At 37.7% G+C, this 15199-nt stretch overlaps 1 protein-coding gene across 3 annotated transcripts in view; it reads left to right on the top strand.

Moving 5' to 3' along the window:
• Positions 1 to 15199, top strand: part of UBN2 (ubinuclein 2) — a 126338-nt gene that overhangs the window by 92419 nt on the left and 18720 nt on the right. For all 3 annotated transcript variants that reach the window (XM_020998067.2, XM_020998066.2, XM_020998068.2), the window contains 3 exons: positions 4792 to 6423; positions 11791 to 12022; positions 12522 to 12611. In XM_020998067.2, coding sequence (XP_020853726.1) covers positions 4792 to 6423; positions 11791 to 12022; positions 12522 to 12611 — 1954 coding nt within the window. The remainder of the gene's footprint in view (positions 1 to 4791; positions 6424 to 11790; positions 12023 to 12521; positions 12612 to 15199) is intronic.

Raw genomic sequence — 15199 nt, 5'->3', positions numbered from 1 at the left:
ATAGAATTAAGATATTTAGACAGACAGATACCAATTCGACAGCAGATAGGTAAGAGTATACTTGAAAGAAAAATGATCCTGAATTTAAGATCTCATCCTTAAAAAAGGTTATTGCACACATCCTTCTTACCATGCATTTCTATAATTAATGTAGACTGATTCATCAGATCAAAGATCAGAAATATGAACAAAAGAATAATAATGAGGATATTATATGATAGTAACAAAATATTATTTTAAAAATACATGGCATAAAGTTATGGAGACTTAGCCCTCAATTGTTTAAATGAACTATTTAAAATATTAACGGAAGATGATCAATGGAAATTATATTGATCATGGTTATAATAATTAAGAAGTTAAGCCAATATAAATTAATTGCTTACAGGAACACCCAGAGAGTCCATAAGAAGTCCTTTAGTCAACAGACACATAACTTACTTGCCAAATAGAGAGAGCTGGCTGCTAAAGGCAGTACCAGCTTAAAATATAAGCTCATTTGTAAAATCTTAAAATGGATTATGAATGGTTATAAATTGTATTGTCTCATAAAGCAAAGAGAAACAATGGGGGGCAGAAGCAAGCTTGATAAGATATCCAGCTATGCAAAGTTCACCCCAAGGGGATTCCAGTATGAAAGGAGGAATGACAAATATAAGTAAAGTGCAAAAGATTTGCAAAAATTGTTTTAACAAACTTTTTTTTTCCCTCAAGGATATAGAAACTATCACATTTGGTCAGCAGCCTTACAATTCTCTAAAGTTCTTACAGAGGAGATAGAAATGATATTGAAGGAAACAAAGACAAGAGGAAGTGGTACAAATGTGAGGGCATATTAACAAGAAAAATAAACCCGTTCAGTTGTCTTCTTATAATAAACATCAAGAGAGGCATAAAGCAGGGACATGCAGGTTTACCAAGACTATTTGCTACTATGAAGGAGGTCTACCACAGAGTCTACTGTAAGACTTCCCTAAGGATAATGAGCTCCTCCAAATTCATTTATTTGTGGATAATATTGTAGTGATTGCATCAAGTTCCAGAATATTGTAGAGCCTCCTAAAAAAGATTAGTAATCCCTTAAAAGTAGTTAGGCCTGTCCGGTCATTCAGAAAAGACCAAATGGATAACAAATTTCTTTTGCTCAGATTTCAATTTACATCTTTTTGGATAGCCTATAGAACTTGTCCAAAAGTCTGTATATCTGGAACAGATAGTACAGATGGATGGTGGATTGAACTGACAGCTGAAAAGGAGCAGAGACTGGATTACCTTCAGGAAATTGTGTAGCGTTTTTATTGACTTCAAGCTTCCTTGTAATAGTAAAAATATCCTTTTAGGATAGGCATTTTATTAGTGCTGCTTATGGTAGAGATGTGGAACACAACTGCTTCTGAAGAACTAAAGATGAGTGCTACAGAAAGGGCAATGAGGGCAGCTAGGTGGCGCAGTGAATAGATCTCTGGCCTTGGAGTCAGGAGGATCTGAGTTCAAATCCAGCCTCAGACACTTAACACTTACTAGCTGTGTGACCCCATATGCCTCACCAAAAAAAGAAAAAATTTTTAAAAATTTTAAAAATAAACAAACAGGGCAACGAAAAGGCTTATGGTAGCTCTGAGGAGGCTGCAACATGTAAACAATGAAAAACTCCAAAGAACTAGAGTAAAGGATGTCATCAGGAAATTGTATGACAGAAAGAGAAGTTGTATTAATCTCATGGCAAGAACAAGTGATGGTAAGTAGACAGCCAGATTGCTTCACTAGTGCTTGTGATGTCAGGTGAAATTGAGGAAGGCCTCCAGCATGTTTGGGGAACAACCCTTGTATTGGTCTTTTGAGAGGATGTGAATGTGAGTGGTATGGAGTAGGTGGCCTTGGATGGGCTATGTTCTGCATCATTGGAGGGAATTCTCTAGTTAATGAGATCTGGGCTTCATTTGAGTGATTAATATCCAGTAAAGATATATTTGTCTAATGTTTTACCTGAAGTTAGTCCATTCTCCTTTACTTCTTTATTACACTTGGTTTTCTACTCCCTCACATCATTTTTATCACTGCCACATTTTGCCACCTCAGCATCCATATCACTTTTATTATATACTTCACTTTTCTTAGCTTCAAATCATGGTTTATTCCTGGAGCCTGATTTCTTAATTTCCAGTACAGTAAGTATTAATATATATATATAACCCACATAAAATCTCTTTGGGAGGCACTCAGTAATTTGTAAGAGTGTAAAGAGGTCCTTAGTGAGATCAAAAAGTTTGAGAACCACTGACAGAGAATTTTCCATGCCTAGAATGCACCATTTCCTTATCTTGTTAAAATCCTTCCTTTCCTTTAAAGCCCAGCTTAGATGCCACCATGAAGCATTTCCTGAATTCTGTACCTGAAAGTGATCTCTCCCTCCTCAGGTTTTCTTATAGCACTTTGGATCTCTCCTTATCATAGTCTATCTCTTATGCTTGTGAAACATCGCTTTTCCTTTCTAGATTATAAACTTCTTGAGGGCAGAAATTGTGTTATTTTCCATTTTTCTATCCTTATAGCCTAGCAACAATGTCTCATACATAATAGTTGCTTAATATATTTGCTGTTGAATTGAATTTTTCTAAATGTAATCATAAGATCCATACTTACTTCTCTTACGATAGTATTCTTTACTTGTATTATATTCCCTTTAAATGCCTCTAGGATAAACATTCTTTCTTAACACTTAGCCTCTTTTATACTAAACTTTGTTCAAGCAATCCTTAATTGTTCCAATATTATCATAATTGTTTTCATCCCTCAAGAGTATTTTTGATGATGGATTATGTATCTTCAGTAATGAAAATTGGATGGCATATCAAAGTAAACTGATATCCCATCTCTACTGCCCATTTAGCTCAGCACATAACAGTAGTCTTTATGTAATCTAGTGTGTGATTTTTCAAAGAGAAAACTTTTAATATTGCCAAGGAAGATAGAAATTTGAGTTTTAAAATGCATCAGAGCTTCTCATTAGACTAGTCTTAACAATTTCAGAAGGAAACTGCTTCTCCATTCTCTCTGCTGTCTCCTCCACTTAATTTCTCTGGATCTCAACTTCCTTCTCAGTGAAACAAGGGGCTTTGGCTATTCCTAGGAGACTACTCCTTAGGCCAGTACTGTCAAATTCAAGTACGTCCCTGGGTGGCATATTGATTTTGAAAACCATAAATTAACATCTATGTTTTATTATATTTTATTTGTTTCATTAAACATCTCCCAATTACATTTTAATCTGGTTCCCAGGAATTAGTTCGATACCTCTACCTAAGGCTATCCTTAAGCTTCCTTCTTACTTTGAAACCTAAGAATCTGCTGTCCTCAAGGTAACAGGTGGCCCATTAGCCACTACGGAAATGTTGGCAAAACCCTGCACATAGATTAAAGTTCTATAATTTATCTTAAACTTGGGGAAAATGTCCTTTTTCAGGTATATGCAATATTTATTGAATAGAATTTTAATATGCTTTTTATATATATATGGATTTATGTTGATTTTTTTTTCCCTCTCCTCTTCCCTATGACCTCTCAGGGTTCTCCTTATATTCTCCTTGCCTTATAGTTTTTTAAAAAGTGAGTTGTTTTAGAAAATAGTCATTGTTCTATAAGGAATATAAAGTTCTAGTACCTTCTATTACTACTCTTGTCTGTCCTGACCCATGAGTGAGGTTCAAAATGTAAATAGTTTTAAAATAAATCTTCTTCCTATTTAATGGCACTGAGGCATCAATATCTTTGTCATCTCCAGGTTATGTGTGGCAGAAAAGTAAGATGTCAGGGGCAGCTAGGTGGTGCAGTGGATAGAACACCGGCCCTGAAGTCAGGAGGACCTGGCTTCAAATCTGGCCTCAGACTAAACACTTGACATTTACTAGTAGTGTGACCCTGGGCAAGTCACTTAACCCCAGCTGCCTAAAAATAAATAAATAAATAAGATGTTAAGAACTGGAACTCATCTTTGTTGTTTTGAATCACTTGGACAAAAAGTGAAAACCAAAGGGTCACTTAGTATAGGTAGGAAGTGGAGGATAGAGGCAGATCATGAACTGTGAATCCAGAAAGCTACACTGTGGTCATACTAACAGCAATTAGCCTAACTGCATAGGCCAAATAGGTAACCTGGTTTCATTGTTGCAAGATACAGGATGCAAAGGGAACCTTAAGGCAGAAGCAGAATCCAGATGCAGGCCAGATTCAAGTAAGCATAAAGGAACAGAAGGAGAATAAAGTTCACAAAGGAGGAACCTGCAGCCTCGAAGCTACATGTGGCCTTTTAGGTCCTTGGGTACAGCCTTTTAACCGAGTCCAAGTTTTACAGAACAGATCTTTTTATTAAGGAGATTTTTTTTGATGAAGTTTGGATTCTAAGGGCTGCACTTGAGGAGCTAGAGAGCCCCATGTGGCCTCAAGGCCGCAGGTTTCCCACCTCTACTATAGGCAGATGAGTCCACACTGGAATGTGACTCTTGATCCTAGTATTGTACAGTTAGTCTCGTCTCTGTCTTTTCAAGTAGTCTTCTTAGTTAAGGCAAACAAAGGGCATTAGTCATGTATTATTCACCAGAAGTAGATTAGTGGTATAGAGGTACTTGTGGTTGATCATTATATCATAGTCAGAATATTAGGTCCTCTAGCTTCTCATCACAGTTCTGAGAATGGAGATTTCCATTGAAAAAAATTAAACACTGATGGGCAAGGGACTCTTTAATTTCTGAGAAATTTATACATTGTACCATTTTTTTTTTGCTTTTACCCAAGGACTGCAGTCCTAAAAAGAACCAGAAAATACATACATCTTTATTGTCTTCAGTTGGTGGTCCGTCAGTGAGCTCTGTTACTTCTGCTGTTGCCCCAACCAGCTCTAGCAGTACACCAGCCCAGGAAACTATTTGCCTTGATGATTCACTAGACGAAGATCTTTCTTTTCATCCACCTTCACTGGATTCTGTTTCTGAGGCATTAGCAGTTATCAATAATGGAACCAAGGGCCCTCCAGTTCGCTCTGGAATAGGTATACCAACTACGAGACCTCGACCAGGACTTCGGGAAGAAAAATTAGCAAGTATCATGAGCAAGCTGCCACTGGCTACTCCAAAAAAAATAGAGTCAGCTCAGACTGCACATTCATCAAGTCTTATTGCTGGCCATACAGGACCAGTACCAAAGAAACCCCAGGACTTAGCTCACACTGGCATCTCGTCAGGCCTTATTGCTGGTTCATCAATTCAAAACCCTAAAGTTTCCTTAGAACCTCTGCCAGCCAGGCTTCTTCAGCAAGGACTCCAACGGTCAAGCCAAATCCAAGCATCTTCCTCTTCACAGGCCCATGCATCTTCTTCCTCTTCCCAAGCCCAAACTGCTGCCTCCTCTCATGTTTTGGTGACTTCTTCAGAGGCCCAAGAATCTTCCTCAGTAACACAAGTGACAAAGGTGCACCAGCATTCAGCTGTCCAACAAAACTATGTGTCCCCATTACAAGCCACCATTAGTAAATCACAGACTAACCCAGTGGTGAAATTAAGTAGTAATCCCCAGCTTTCTTGCTCATCCCCACTCATCAAGACTTCAGATAAACCACTTGTATACCGCCTTCCTTTATCTAACCCCTCATCTGGAAGTGGCTCTCAAGGGTCCCATCCACTGGTCTCTCGGACAGCACCTAGCACCTCTACCTCTAGTAACTATTTAGCCAAGGCCATGGTGTCACAAGTTTCCACCCAGGGTTTCAAGTCTCCTTTTTCTATGGCTGCATCCCCTAAACCTGCTGCATCCCCTAAACCTGCTGCGTCTCCTAAGCCTGTAACATCACCTAAACCCTCTGCCTCACCCAAGCCCTCTGCCTCACCTAAACCCTCTGCCTCACCCAAGCCCTCTGCTTCACCCAAACCTCCTGCTTCACCCAAACCCTCTATATCAACTAAACCTTCTATGTCAACTAAACTTATCATATCTAAATCCAATCCAACTTCCAAGCCTGCCGTATCCCCCAGTTCTTCCAATTCAAGTGCACTAGTAGCCCAGAGTAGCCACTCTCCCAGTAACAATCCAATCCATAAACAGCCCAGTGGAGTAAATATCAGCAGACAGTCTCCTACCTTGAATTTACTGCCCTCTAGTCGCACTTCAGGCCTTCAGTCTGCAAAAAATCTTCAGGCCTCTTCAAAGTTAACTAACCCAGCATCCACTGGAACTGTTGGAAAGAATAGCTTGAGTGGAATCGTAATGAATGTACCTGCCAGCAGAGGTGGCAATCTAAACTCAAGCGGAGCTAATAGGACTAGTCTGTCTGGGGGGACCGGAAGTGGAACACAGGGTGCTACTAAACAGTTGTCTGCTCCACATAGACCATCTACTGCCTCAGGGTCTTCAGTTGTAACAGCCAGTGTGCAGGTAAGTACTTAATCTATATTTGTCTGATAATGTTAAAGATTCAGTTATCTTTCTTTTTCCTAAGCCCTTTGGATAAAGTGTTATGAATAAATCCATATATGTTGAATCTATAGAATACATTTACAACTATAATTCTACATTGATGAGATATTTTAAATTCTGTTTTCAAATGTATTGGGCTTATCCATTTGCTAGATAGAGAGCAAGAGAAAAAAAATTTAAACCTTATTAGTACTTTAAAAAATGATATCCATGTTTTTCTCACATAATTGTTTTCTAGGTGTTCCAAAAAAGAAAGTAAGATTTATGGAATATTTTTCGCATTAATAATACTAGATTTTTCTTGAGGTGATTATGAAAGAAAACTGAAGCTCCAGTTTTATAATTTTAAAGTAAAATCATCATTTATATTTAAATTACATTTTTAACTTGAGACCCTCAGAAGGCTGAGTAATAAATAGGTCTAGAGTAGGAAGTCTTAACATGCAAACTCATGGACATAACAAGATAGTTGTCTGTATATTTTAAGGACCATTCAGGTTCAGGTTGTGTGTCTTGCCACTCTCCACCCCCATCTCCTCAACCTTAGTTTTCAAAATAAAAAGGACCATTTCACTGATATGTATTTTAGATTTGGTTCATTGTGAAATGATGCATTAGTTCAAATTCCACCCTGGAGGCGTTTAGAGATATATACTGGTAAGTATATTATGAAGATTGGAGTCGTGATGCTGTATTGACCTTCTGTGTAAAACACTTCAAGTAAAAAGTAGTCAATAATTACACAGCCTCTTATAGTATCTTAATAGAGTCTCTTCCTTCTTCTCCAGCAGGTACCATCCTTCTCTCTCTTCCAGGCTACTTTCTTCTTTGGAAGGGTGATGGCATTTGCAGTTAGGAACAGAGAGGAAGCACCAATATATATATAACTGATACATGTTCACCCAAGACTCCATTTCTTTCTGTCACCTTCATCAGCTCCTTCTGTAGCTGTGAAACTTGACAGATTACTGCCGTCCCCATTATTTGCTATCAGCAGCATATTAATCCTCCGCTTTCACTTTCTCTTGACACAGTGGTTGAACTGTTCCTAAGCCATGCATAAGCAAATAAAGTTTTTAAAAGAAATTTTGTCATGAAACCAAGGGTTAAACACGTAAAGGACAAGCAGTACTATGAAAAAGAAGGCTTTACAAGAGAGTAGAAGGTTCTTAATCCTCTGAATTCAGATTTAAATTAATATGAAATCTAACCTCAGTTGTTTTTGGTTGACATAATCTTCAGGCATAGATAGATTCTTATTCTATTTTAGAGCCTAGTTCTTTTCTCCAACTCCAAATAAATCTTATCTTACTCCTGCTTCATGACCTGAACTAACTTATCTTACCCTCCATGAGATTACCCAGCACTTTCCCAAATTACACTTTTCATTCTACTAATAGGAAGCAAATTGTCTCTTTTCTAGTGTAAAACTAATTGTCTTTGACTCAGTTATCAAATCTATTAACTGCCCCCTGATTTTAGCTATTTCCTAATAGGTTTCCTCCTCCCAAATTACTTATGAATAGTTAGCTGACAAGGCCTGAGTCACATGAGTTATGACACTTCTCTCCTTGTTTATACCACTGGGTCATGTTAACAGCTGCACATACTTTACTAGGTTTTAGCTGGTGCTTCAACTCATTTACCCAGGGGAAAGCTATCCATAAATAACTTTACTATGTTTATACAATGCCAGCTTTTTAAATATGTGGTGATCTTTAATATACGTAGACTTCTCTTATCCAAAGAAGTAGACATAGAATTTTATCAAGAGATAGCAGCTAGCTATAGGTCACAGAGCTGATTTTGACAACTACCAGTGGCTTGTTTTGAATCCTGAGAATGAAAAGTGATACCATATACACATATGTGAATGGTAATATGTCAATACTTACTGAACCTGTACTGTTACTGTCCTGTTAATATGAACTAGCAGTCTGACAGCTGCTTAAAAATGAATCTGCCAATGCAGTTATACTCTAATAGAGGTCTGTGTTTCTATAAGTGTCAGGTCTAGGTCAAGGGCAGTAATAATTCCACTGTGCTCTGTGTTAACCAGATCATGCCTGAAATATTTCATCTAGTTCTGGATGTGACACCCGAATAGTATCTGCTGGGAAGACAATAAGGATGGTGACTGTTGCAAGATCAGTCTCATGTGATATATTATTTAAGGCAGTGGAATTGTATAGTCTGGAAAAGAGAAGACTTAGGGAAGAAGACTTTTAAGAGTACCTTGTTTTATGTTGTCCCAGAAGGTGAAAGTAATGCAAATGAATGGAAGTTTTAGCAAAAGAGATTCTAGCTCAGTATAAGAAAGAACACTTATTATAAATCTGGGCGAAAACAAAACAAATTGCCTTGTTCAGACTAGATGATTACCTGACAGGGATCTTATAGTTAGGATTTCTGCATTAGGAGGGAGGATGTACTGGTTATCCTCTACCATTACTTCCAGTGCTCAAGATTCTATGAATGTGGGGCAGCTAGGTAGCACAGTGGATAGAGCACTGGCCCTGGAATCAGGAGGACCTGAGTTCAAATCTAGCCTCACACCAAACACTTGACACTAGCTGTGTGACCCTGGGCAAGTCACTTAACCTCAATTGTCTCACCCCCCCCAAAAAAAAAAGATTCTATGAATGTATATGGTATAGGATGTGGTACATGTGTATTTAAAAGTGAGAAAAGAAAGTCTTTATCTAGTTTCTGGGGAGGTTGAATTGATCAAGATTACTGAGGAATGGTAAGGATGCTAGGTATATGGTAGGAGTGACCAAAGATTGTTATTTTTGATTTGAAGGCACATAATACAGTAGGAATGGTTTGAGGAGAAATATTTAATATGCCTGAATCAATAAGAAGTTTTCGGGCTGATAAAATCTTAAGGCCAAAAAATGTATCTGCAAAATAGATAGACCAAATACATCCATATGTGCTAGCTCACCTTCTCCATCTACTCTAACACAAAACATTCTGTTCCTTCTATATCATCTCCTTCATTTCTGTCACTTACTTTTCCCTATACAAAGCTCAAGTCAGTAATAGAGCCTTGATAGTCTGTCAACGCTTGTCAAAAATGCTATTTGCTAACTTCATAGTAGGTACTGTGGGAGATATACAAAAAAAGTATGATATACTTCAGCTGTTCTTGAAGGCATTTAGAGCCTAAACAGGGAGGTGATACATATATGAAACAGCTAAAGAAAACACTTTTTAAAAAATTATTGAGTGCACATTAAATGTACTACTGTAATACAAACTGAATACTTATGTCTTGAGAGTCTATGTAGAAGGTTAGGGGATGACACTGAAGTCTTCATCATTGCTTTTTTGTTACTTTGAAAGCAAAAGTAAAGAGCTTGGATTTGGTGAATTAAGATATTAGGTAACCACTCTGTATGTTGTAAAGAAGGGAGTGGCATGATGAAATGAGCAAGATGATTTTACAGTTGTTGGTAAGATAGATTGGAATGGGGAAAGATCAAAGGCAAGAAAATCAGAGAACTCCCTATTGGTCCAGTTATAAACTGTACTTTTCCATCTTTCCTCAACTCAAATATGGCTTGCATAAAACCCAAGTGTTTGCTATAATCATGCTCTTAGTTATACTTTGTCTATTGGTAGTATCTGAAGCTACAGCAGATAGTCTGCCCACCTTTTGCTTCCCTAGTTCTTAAAATGAGGAATCTTACTGCAAAGTCCATCACAACTGCCCTTGCCTCCTTCATATCACCAACAGTAGAGAAGAGTAGAGGAGCTATGGAGAACACAGGGAGAGGATCCCAGAAATCCCCTTTCATGAAAAATTTGTTTGGTTTGGGCTATACTTTTCCCTTGACCCTGGGGCTCTTGCAGCTCAATATAAGAATAAAGAAGTAGGCAAGAGAGGGAGGCAGGGATGGTAAGATCCTACAAAAAAGTGTGATTTCCATATTTTGCATCTGAGTGAGGAAGTTGCCTAGTAATGGAGTAGGGGTAAGGAAGAAGATGATGAGAAGAGTGATTGTGATTCATTTGTGTTAGCCTCCTCCCTGTCCTCAAAAGGTCTGTTGAAATTCTGGAGTCTGATATTCTGACTTTAAAATAGGGTAGTGATGGAGAGTATTTTTAATTTTTCCTACAGTTGACACACTTAGCTTGGGGGACCCACGATGGCTTGACATCCAAGATGGGGGGATGTGGATATCATGTGAAAAAGAGGAAAGAAGACTACTCTTTTCCTTTGAACTGAGATTTCTATCAAACCCATGGTGGAGATGTCAGAGTAAAGGCACAGCAGGTTAAGAGGAGGCTATGGGATTGAGAAAAGTAGAGAAATAAAGTTTGTTTTACCACTGTCACGTGCAGAGTCCTTCAAATGGAAGGTAGAGCTGACAAAAATTTTTCTTTCCTTGAACACATCTCCTTGGTATTGCCTGAGTCTTAATGCAATGTGGTTTTTACACTTGACTTGAATGGTATATTCCTAGGGATGGGGATCACAGGGGATGTAATGGACACAGCCCAAATATATGAATCATAGAGTAATGTAAAATAATAAGACTGATTCTCTAGTTCTCACATGAAGATATTAGAATCCCAGAGTTGGAAGGGACCTTGTGGGTCATCCACTCCAACTTCCCACCCAATGCAGGAATCACCTCTACAACATCCCTGAATGTTGAACAGAACAGGGCTGAGGACAGAACCCTGTGGCCAGCTCACTCCAGCCAGCTCCCTCCAGGTTGACCTTGGTCCATTAATCATTACTCTTTGGGTATGGCTATTTAACAAGTTACAAATCCATTACTTTACTGTCTATATTTTATAGTCATATATGGTAAACTACTTTCTGGTTGGCCTCAGTGTGAGAGAGAAGCATGAATAATATTACTTTAATATAGAAACACACCATGCATGCATGGTTCCTGTCTCCCATAGTTCTTTAATGTTTCTTCTGCTGTTGAATTTTGCATATGTTTAGTTATTGGTGTTAGCAGTTGTGATAAATATTTTAGTACATAAGTACTTATAAGGGTTTTATTTTCTTATAGCTATTTAATTTTTAAAGTGAAGGACAAACTCTTTTACCCCTAGCAAATATAAATTGTGGAAATTTTAATTTATAATTTTCCAAAGTTACAAATAAAGTGTACTAATTTTCAGAATTTGGCAACCCTAAAGAAGGTGCCTACTATTTTAGCTTTTGGCACAAAGTTATTTGTGTGTGTGAATTACTACTATTAGAGAAATTGTTAGACACACAATTTTGGTTCTGTCAGGATATTAAATATGTCAGCTAATGATTTAAAATAATTTTTTGACATAATGGTTTCTGCACAGTCCACAGCAGGTGCATCCTTATTGGCTAATGCCTCGCCTCTCACTCTCATGACATCACCACTGTCTGTAACAAATCAAAATGTGGCACCTTTTGGGATGCTGGGGGGCCTGGTTCCTGTCACCATGCCCTTTCAGTTTCCTTTGGAGCTGCTTAGCTTTGGAACCGACACATCTGGAGTGACAACCACCTCGGGATCTACCTCAGCCGCTTTCCACCATAGCCTAACTCAGAGTAAGTTTTGGTTATTCAGTTATTTTGCTATATAATTTGAGACAACAATTAAACCCCAGTGATTCAAATAATTGAATCTAATTGGTGACAGTTATGAAATATTTTAAAAGAAAACCTTTTGTATTTCAAGTACATACAGTAACATAAGCCTAATGAACTCTATAGGGTTTTCTGTAACAAAATTTTGTAAAACTTGTCAAATGATTTTCAGTTCATTAACACCCCAGTCGTGGTCAGAGGTACAACAGCCTAATTTCCTGCATTTTTGGAATCTCCTTGGAAACAAGGATCATAGCCTGCCTAAATTGTGAAATCCTTGATTGCCTAATATGGTGCATAGGGTACCTCATGGCATTTAGTGAGTTCTAATGCTTCTGTCTTTCCCACATCCTGCATCAATTCAGGAGTTTATATAATTTAACTTTCTTTTTGAGCAAAAATTTCTTAAAGCCAAGTAAGGCCTGGGTGGACTATCAGCATCTCATTTTTTTTCTTTTAGATATGCTGAAGGGTTTACAGCCAGGAGCTCAGCGTGCAACATCACTTTCTCACTCACCTCTGCCTAGTCACCTACAGCAAGCTTACAATGGTAAGATTCTGTGTATCTCTTCTTTATCTTGTGTATTTGAAATTTAAAATACCCATGGCACTCAAAAAACACGTCTTTTCTTACTCAAACCAAAGACAAAATGGAGTGGGGAGGGGTTAGGCAGAACAGTTGTTCATTATACTTGCTCTAAGTTGATAGGTTCTTGAAAGAAACTCTTTACACAAGTGGGAAAGTGGAAAGTATAGTATCCTGATAATAGAAGATATCCTTTCTGTTTAGAGGTAACTTTTATGTGGGGAATGAGCTGCAAAAAAATTGTGTGTCCAAATAAGTAACTAAGAATCATGTATAAGTATCAGACAAACCATCACTGGGACATTATAACCAAAACCCACCCGAAGTTGAGAAACCATTTGCCCTTTATGGTTAAACTAGTCTCCATAATTACAACCCAGACATTGGTCCACTTGGAGTATTTGTTGTATACCCCTCAGCCCCAGCTTTAGTTTCTTTATGTGGAGCCGCTTATTCCAGAAATAGTACCATTTCTTGTTCTTGCCAATAACTATAAAAACAAATTCCCCATCCCACCATGAAGACACATGTCAGTTGCATATCTGCACATGGTTAGAAGGGCACCATAGTAGGATTATTAAAATTCATAAATATTTTAAGCATCTATACAGTCTAATGATACAGTCTTTAGCATTAGAATATCAATATTACTTTGATTTTTAGTACTACTAACAAGCTTTAACTGGGACAGTGCCACTATTGCCTTTTCTCAGAGCGCTAACATCCAGAGTGTGAACTTTATCCCCAAAGGGATTCATTTCATGGTATTCTCTCTCTGTTTCAGAGAGACTGCTACCCTTGTTCTTTGTAGTACTGCCCTGGTCTGTTTGTATGGTTGTGCCTAGTCCCATTCCCAGGATCATGTTATTTATAGTGCCCCTTTCTTTGGGGTACACCTGCCTCACCCTGAATTCTAAGGGGGGAGCTTAGGTGGGTCTCTGAAGGATGGCCCAGGAGTGAACCTGTAGTTGGACTTGTCATCTACTCTCTGCATTGTTGTTGCCAGGGCTCTGCTATCCTCTACCCTTACTCCTCACTACTTCACAGCCCCTTAAAGAAATTTCTAGTTCTGACTCTTTTATCCAGCCCATTGCCACCCATCCTTGCCTTCTCATCTTACAGAATCCTTGTCTATGACCTCCTGTAAATCTGCTGTACCTAATACGTGGGAAACTGGCATTCTTCTAGATGTCTGGACATTGTGTGGGTACCAAAGGAACACATACACTGTTCATAGCTATGAACTGCCTACGTTTTTAAATAAATAGTAAATGAATAAATTTATTTTATTTTATTTATTTAAATAAACTTAAAATAAATAAATAAATAGTAAAATAGTATATAAGTTCTTGGCTCCCAGTGCTGTAGGAAATTCATTTTCCATTGGTTTCTTTGCTCCTCCAGTCTTGACATGGGGGTGTAGATCGTATCCCAAAAGACTAGATTTCAGTACTGATCAATAACTCTCTCTCTTCCATACCCAATGCCTAATACTTTCCTATTGCTTTGTGTTTCTGAGGAAATAGGTTGTACTTTAATCACCTGTGGATGGTGTATTTTTAAAAAAAAAACAACTTTTTTCGATAGACTAGAAAACAAATATGAACATTTCCCTATACAAAGAAGGCTAGAAAAAGAGGATTATAAATGAAACCATATCTTTTACATACAACTTGTTTTCATATATCTATTAAATTTAATATAATACCAACATAGTCTTGCTTGTCTTTATACTCTTAAGAACTTTCTTCTGTTCTTATCTATATATTTCAAAAATATTTTATTGCTGCTGATCTTTTTTTTAATTTTTTTTTTGGGGGGGAAGGGATTTCTGTCATTACCTATGTGTTTTCTGCACCAAGATAAAAGTCCTTCCTTGTAACACATAATTATAGTCAAGCAAACCAAATCTGTGTTGTGTTTGGTCATGACTGAAAATGCCTCATTCTGCACCTATAGTTAGTTCATTACTTGGCACCGAGAGGTGGGAGGCATGCTTCTTCGGTCTTCTGGAGTCGTTGCATTGATCATAGTTCTTTAGTCTTTCAGTTCTTTCTCTTTACAGTGATGTAGTCATTTTATAAAAAAGTTCTCTTTGTTCTTCTCAGTTTAGTCTGCATAAACTCATACAAAACTTCCAGGGATTCTCTAAAAGTGTCATTTCTTATGCACAATAATATTCTGTTACATCCACATACTTTAATTTGTTCTGGCAATCGCCTGTTGGTGGGCACCCACTTTGTTTACAATTCTTCGCTATCATAAAAAGTGCTATTTTTGTATAAAAGGGCCCTTCACCTCTGTCTTGAATATCTTTGTGTATATGCCTAGTAGTAGTATCCAACATTGGATCAAAGTGGATATTTTAGTGGCTTTTACAGTATAGTTCCAAATTGCTTTCCAAAATGATTTGACTAATTCACAGATCCATTAGCAGTGCATTATTAGTCTGTGTCTCTTCTTGTAGCCCCTCCAACATTGTCATGCCTTTTTTTGGGGTCATTTTTGATAATTTAATGGGTGTGGCGGAACCTCAGAGTGCTTTAATATGC

This window comes from Phascolarctos cinereus, unplaced genomic scaffold, assembly GCF_003287225.1.
Source record: "Phascolarctos cinereus isolate Bilbo 61053 unplaced genomic scaffold, phaCin_HiC Scaffold_1;HRSCAF=81, whole genome shotgun sequence".
NCBI lineage: Eukaryota > Metazoa > Chordata > Mammalia > Diprotodontia > Phascolarctidae > Phascolarctos > Phascolarctos cinereus.
This window is presented reverse-complemented; position numbering and strand designations above follow the sequence as displayed.